General features: G+C 29.6%; 1 protein-coding gene across 1 annotated transcript in view; it reads right to left on the bottom strand.

The window, feature by feature from the left end:
- Positions 1 to 1,473, bottom strand: part of LOC104783776 (cation/H(+) antiporter 10-like) — a 2,826-nt gene extending 1,353 nt beyond the window's left edge. The window contains exons 1-2 of the mRNA XM_010508888.2: positions 1,261 to 1,473; positions 108 to 1,133 (exon numbers count right to left, since the gene is read on the bottom strand). Coding sequence (XP_010507190.2) covers positions 108 to 1,133; positions 1,261 to 1,473 — 1,239 coding nt within the window. The remainder of the gene's footprint in view (positions 1 to 107; positions 1,134 to 1,260) is intronic.

Below are 7,436 nucleotides of genomic sequence, written 5' to 3' on the forward strand. Positions count from 1 at the left end.
AAAAAAAAAAAAAAAAAAAAAAAAAAAAAAACCATAAAATATGTTTGGATTTACGTAAAAAAATCAATACTAACTATAATAGACACGTTTGCGGGTCAGGAGGTTACCGTGTCATCCAATACAGCTTCGTAGAGAATGAAATCAGTGAAACTTTTGTAGCTTAAGATGAGAGAAACAGCAATAGATTCATTGAGAGGTAGCTTGTAGTACAAGCAAGGAGCAAGACATGCGGCCAGTTTTAGGACAAGTGTTAAAACTGTTAGGAAGACGTTGACGAAGATGTCGTTGAACTCTGTTAAGATCCTTATTCCGTCACATCTCATCGTGCTGACTGTGATTGAGATTGGTAAGAATATGTTCATCGTGAGCTTCTCGTACTTAGCCTCCAAGGCCGATCCTAACGGTGGACCTTCCGGTATGATGAGGCCGATCATTAATGGTCCCAAGATGTATTTCATGTTGAAGAACGAAAAATAAGCAGCAGAAGCAAATGCTGTCAGAATCACGGCATGAACGTATACATTCTTCACAGGCTTGTCTTCTGGTGTGCGGTCAATGACCCATTGCACAATCGGCTTAAAAACAAGAAAGACGATGAGAAGAAAGATGAACACCGCGACACTGTCACGGTAAGCTGTTGCATGTGAAACATGCTTGTAGGTTGCTTGAATAGAGGCGAGGGTCATGGAAAAGATCCCTAAGATGTCATTAATGACAGTGGCGGACAATGCGAGGCGACCAAGCTCGGAGTTGAGGATATTGAGCTCTAGCAAGATAAATGTTGTGGAAGGCAAAAGTATAGCAGATTGGGTTATGACTATTGTAGTGCGTTCACCTAGGGCTTTATCCAGCGGCATGTAGTGAGGGTCAATGCTCTTAGAGAAGACATTTTGGAAACCGAGACCAAACAGAGGAGCAAAGAAGGACACGATCCCGATCACAACAGGTAATTTTCCGCTGTGGAACGCTACTCGCCGACTGGTTCTAACAGTCATCAAAAACGTAAACATTAGGGTTCCAAACACCGAGATGCATCTTAACATCGCGGTTCCATCCAACGCAGGATCCACGGATAGTTTCCCTGAAGATTTCTCTAGAACATCCAAAAGCTGAGGCCCTAAAATAATTCCAGCCTGCACATAAATTTATATATATGAATTTACTTTTTCAGAAAACTTTCTCAATTGCATGCATTGTTGTCTATGTCCCTGAAACATTGTGTACGTGCATGTCAAGTTAACATATAGAAACGGTGCTTACAATCATATATGAAGCGATCTGGGAAACGCCGATGCATCTAAGGAACATGTGAGACATGACAATGAAGAAGAATATAAGTAGTATTTGCATCTCCAGGAGAGGCAGCGAGTACCCGAAAATCACATCGGGCGATTTTAGGTTCTCCCATAATCCTTGAGAAGAGATGTTGAAGACGGATGGTCGGCAATCGCCACTGTAGATAGTCGTGTCCATCAAAATAGCTAGGCCAAGAAATTAGCCAAACCGTAGGAATTTGTGATAGAAATGTCTTTTTGTGTAATTTTGTTGTTTGAGTCTTTGAATTTGGGTTTTCAAAGGATCATGCATTTGTGTAGTTTTTTTTTTGTTTTTTTTCTGGTCTTTGACAAGTATCTGTAAAAAAATCCATCTGGAATTAATGGAACTTCCTATTTAGTAAAAAGGTTCAAACTAACAGTTGTGTGATTTTGTTTCATTAAAAAAAACTTGCATCTAGTTAGAATAAGGAGAATTTGCTTCGCTAATTAAAAAGTGCAAGCTAATGTTTGATACAATGTTTCTCCTAAATTAGCGTAAAGTGATCTGTTTTGACACCCCAAAGTTAGGAGGTTCTAAATAGCAAGGAATTAATTGAATGCCTTTTAACAAGAAAACTAGCATGGAATCCAAATTTACGAAATATTTTCCAAGTGCTCTAATTAAGTTTATAATGTTTTTATTTTCCTTCCCTGGATAATAGTTTATAAATTTATTTATTTTTGGTCTAATAATACGTATAAAAGTAGTGATAATGCTAAAATNTTTTTTTTTTTTTTTTTTTTTTTTTTTTTTTTTTTTTTTTTTTTTTTTTTTTCTGGTCTTTGACAAGTATCTGTAAAAAATCCATCTGGAATTAATGGAACTTCCTATTTAGTAAAAAGGTTGAAACTAACAGTTGTATGATTTTGTTTCATTAAAAAAAACTTGCATCTAGTTAGAACATGGAGAATTTGCTTCGCTAATTAAAAAGTGCAAGCTAAGGTTTGATATAATGTTTCTCCTAAATTAGCGTAAAGTGATCTGTTTGGACACCCCAAAGTTAGGAGGTTCTAAATAGCACGGAATTAATTGAATGCCTTTAACAAAAAAAATAGCAACATGGAATCCAAATTTACGAAATATTTTCCAAGTGCTCTAAGTTTATAATGTTTTTATTTTCCTTCCCTGGATAATAGTTTATAAATTTATTTGTTTTTGGTCTAATAATACTTGTAAAAGTAGTGATCATGCTAAAATCTGATGTACACTCATGATAGAACTAGACGACGTACATAAAAAAAAGAGGTGAGGAAAGATTCAACCATATATAATTGATGAGTTGGATAAATGGAGTCATGGAGATGTAGATGGTGGTGAGAAGTTCTCATTTAAATTACTAGATTTAGTATATTCTATATTTGCAGGCTTGCATCTAATATACCAGATGATATATCATATATGAGCCATGTGTACATAGACAAAGATAGTATCATATATATTAGGCTGCAAGAAGAAATGAAGAACGCAGCTGAAAAATGGAAAATTGAAAATGGGAAGACCATGAGATGGAAAAGAAAATAGAAGTTACAGATCGGGTTGATCCAAGATATAAGACTTATGATTTCCTTGATCACTTACATGTATTTAAATTTGGGTCGTTCTTCATAGGCATCCAGAAAGGAGAGGAAAAAGAGGAGAACAAAAATACAAGGAGCAACGGCCAAGTCGTTCAAATCTCGTTGAGTCGTGCGGCCGTGCCGACGATAATGAAGGCCAGAGGCGAATTTATAAATAACGTATTAGATCATTTAAAATCATATTTTAACTTGTATAAAAGAAATTTACAATACATACAATAGATAAGTTGTAAAAAATAACTTATAATATCATATATGCTATATGCATATTTTCCCTTTAAGTGGATAAGAAAATAGAGTTTACATGACCATGAGAGTTTGCAATTACACAACCTCCAAAACGATTAAGGTGTGGTTCTCCCGCTATCTCCCGCAAACGCTGTGTTTGCGGTTGCTAGCGATTGATACCAATAACACAAACCGCTTCCAATCGCTTTCAATCACTTTCAATCGCTCCCAACCTCTTGAAACTACTGAATTCTAAAAGTTGCTTCCCGCAAGTGTTTGCGGTTGTGGTTGGATTTGTTTTTTTTAACTAAAAACAAATCAATGATACTGAAATATTTTTTATATATCTTCTACCTAATCATTTTATCCATTAAGGATGGGAGAAAATGAAGTACGGATACGATTGAGCAGATTCGAAAATAAACAATTATACAAGAAAATAAGATTCTAATTAACAATAGCCCGGAAAACTTGATGTATATTTAATAGCACATCGCACATATGTTCAAAAAAATCTAAATAAATATAAGATTTCATCAGAATTTTTTTTAAGAATAAGATTATTTATGAAAAATATTATAACAAATCACCGATGACTCTTCTCAACTATCGCTTCAATATGAAATTTATTTGTTTTCTGAATAATTATTTTAGTTTTTTTAATGAATTTTAATTATAAATCAAGTTTAATAAAAATTTCGGTGTTTTAAAACATGTATCTAATTATATTACATTTATTATGTTTTAACCGCTATTGTACCCGCTGGTCAACCAGTCGTAAAATTCCCGCAAATGCACCCATTTTAAAACGCTAAACCAGTCATTCAAAATGCTTCATAACGCTTGAAACCGCAACCACCTGCTTCCGCAATCTCCCGCAACCGTAGCCGCAAACACTGCGGCTGAACCAGTCAGGCCCTAAATCAAGAATAATATGAGAAGCCCATATTAGTCATTCTCATTTTTAATTTCAAGACTGAAGTTGTATTTGTGAGAATAGTTTTTATTTTAACTAGTACTCAGACCCCCCACGATATCGCAGGGGAAGTATTTCAAAAAAATAATTTAATTTTAAATTTTAAATTATATATTATGAAATTATTTGAAAGTAATATAATAGTTTTAAAATACGTGCACGAATAAAACTAAAATTATTTAAAAAGAAAAAAATAATAAGTAGGTTTAAATACATAAATATTAAATATAAACTATTAGTAAAAACATAACCATTAAAACGAAAACTTATAATAAAAAAAAATATTATGGCAAAGAGACATAAGTTTGCAAAAAAAAATTGTTTAAAATATCATAAACATAAGATATTTTATAAAGAATTATGGTAAAGAGCTACAACCATCATAAAATTATTTATATTTATATTACAAAAAACTGTTATGACAAAGTGTACAACGAAAAGTTTAAAGAGAAAACTGTTATGACAAAGTGTACAACGAAAAGTTTAAACATTGAACTAATGGTTTTATTGAGTAAATGTACCCATTATTAACCAATGGTTGTAATGAGTAAATGTACTCATAAATAGAATATTGAACTAATAGTTGTAATGAGTAAACACAATTTTCTAATATATAATTATAATTATAAAATATATTTAATATTGAGTGAAAATGTATCAATGAAAATTTAAAATTTAAAATTAAAATACACCACTTTTTCAAATAAAAGAAATTTTAAATATTAAAATAGTTTTTTTCAAAAAATTACTATAAATAGACGCAACTGTAAATTATATATTAAATTGTATTAAATTTCTATATTGCTATAGTCATTTCTAAAAATTTTAGTTAGATTATAGAATAATGTTGAATATTAGATATTTTTAAAAAAATATTTAGATTCAACATAAAACAGAAAATTTATTTCAAGAACAATGATTTAATTTGTTAGTCATTGATGAAGATACAAATGTATAAACAGTAAAAAGACATGACTATTTAATTAGACATATAGTACCTCTTAAAACAAAAAAAACTGTAATAAAAAATAGAAAAATACGAATAAAATATGGTGAAAAGTTACAAACGTATAAATTTATAATAAAAAACATGGAAATATTTTTTTTACGAAAATGTACAACAAAAAATCTTATTCACATTTATTCAAATTATTATTATTATATAGATTATACATTAGTCATCATCATCATCTCTCTCGATCCAATTTTTACTAACGTTTCATTCTTTCTCCACAGAGATTCGTTTAATTACTCACTAGGTTCGGACCCGCACGTACATGCAGGGTTAATTTCAAAAACTAAGTTTATTATCATGTTTATAATATATTACGTATATGTGGAGTTATGTTTATCTTTTAGGAATATTAACATTCATAGTCCAAACTTATACTAGTTTAGTATTCAATTTATTTTTAATTCACTTTAGATAAAAAAAATGATCAAATTTGTTATTTGTTATATGTAAAGACAACTATATTAAAAATAGTGAGAGAATGGTGGTATGTCTATTTGGGATATAAAATAGTAAAAGAAAGGTGATATGTCCCGTCTCAGATATAATTTTCCATCTCATAACTGTGGTTTTAATAATAATTTACACATTTCATATTTTATATTTTAATCCAATAGTTAAAGAAATAATTTAGTGTTTGTGTTTCAGATATGCTATATTTATTTGGTATAACATATATAACATAAATTTATATTGGTTTGCTTTAATCAAGTTTGTGAATAAAATAATAATCGTTTCACCATAAATTTCATATCGACATGATAGTATATCTAAATCTAGTGTAAACCGGGTTAATGATCAGTTATATTAAACTTGTGAACTATCAAAGCAGATAAAAATAACGAAAAATATATTACAACGTCATGAATCAGATGGTCTAAATATTTGTATCTAGCGGGTCAAACCCGTCTGTTGTAACTTATTAAAATATTTTGACCCACAAAAAACATGTTCCCCAAAGGCTTTAATCCACATGAGTAAATTGTACGTTCTCAATTATCGTGTTCGAATCCACGTTACTCAAAATTATCAAACCCGCATTTTTCTGAAATAATTTAGATATTGTTTCTGTTTTTCGAATTACCTGTACGCTTATTTCATGTCACGATATTTGGAATAAACAGGGAAAATTGAATTTAAATTTCATGTTTTTGTATCATATACATTATTTGATATTGCAAAGTTGAAACTAAGATTTGATCCAAATTTTATGTTCTCCTCTTGTTACCTTTACTTCTCATTTTAATAAAACAAATAATTTAAATCTATATTAACATTTTTACAACAGTTTTGTCAAAGAAGTTTTGAAGTTTCAAAGTATTTAAAACCAATGTCATTATCATTAAAACATTTTTTTTAAATGAAAGATAAAATTGAAATTAGCAAAAATAAGGTATGTAAATCGGGTAAATATCCTCTTAACCATCCAGAAATCTTGTCTTTAGTATAATGTGTTTCTAAATTATCTCCACCTCCGAACCTAATTTTCTGCAAAACATAATCGATTATTTTAATAATATATCTTAAAAATCAAAAAATTATTTAGATTCCTAAAATATCTCTACTAATCTCTACTAATTAATATACATGAAATCGAAATGGTATATTTAATGGAAACTAAATAACCATACATACAAGATTATTGAAATATTCTTTATCTAAATCATATTTTTTGAGATTTTTTTTCTTCCGCACCAGATTATTCTCAATTCCATATCACCCCTCATTAGCTAAATGAGTGCAACAAAAATAGTTACCACCAACAAAGAAACTTTATTGAAATCTATGGAAACTGCTTTATATTTTCTCGGAAGTTCACACAATCAAGTAACAGATTAAAATTCTTTGAGCTGATTGACTGGTTTAATAATTAGTTGCCACTTGCCACAAATTTTGAACATGTTTTCAAAAATTATACAAAAGGTTTCAACAATTATCAAAAATTCTATGTCACATAAAATTCCGTTATATATAAATATTTGTTTAAACTTATTTAATTGTGTCTAATGGATGAAAGAAACTGTGTTCTATAATTATTTTAAAACAATTTTACGTATTACACGTTCTAGGAACTTAAAGAACCTTAACATTTTCAAACAGAAAAAGAGGATGAAGTTACCATAAAATCCAAAATTTAAATTATTACTTTGATAAATGTATATATGTCAATATGAATTTGTTACATTGGTAGATAGATATCATTTTGAATTTTTGATAATGAGATGTATATCTTAATATATGAGAATACATCAAGGTTATGGTAAGATAAATTAAATAAAATAAAATACATGAAGTATGTTTGAATCTAAAAAATTTAATAGTAAAA

Source organism: Camelina sativa, chromosome 4, assembly GCF_000633955.1.
Source record: "Camelina sativa cultivar DH55 chromosome 4, Cs, whole genome shotgun sequence".
NCBI lineage: Eukaryota > Viridiplantae > Streptophyta > Magnoliopsida > Brassicales > Brassicaceae > Camelina > Camelina sativa.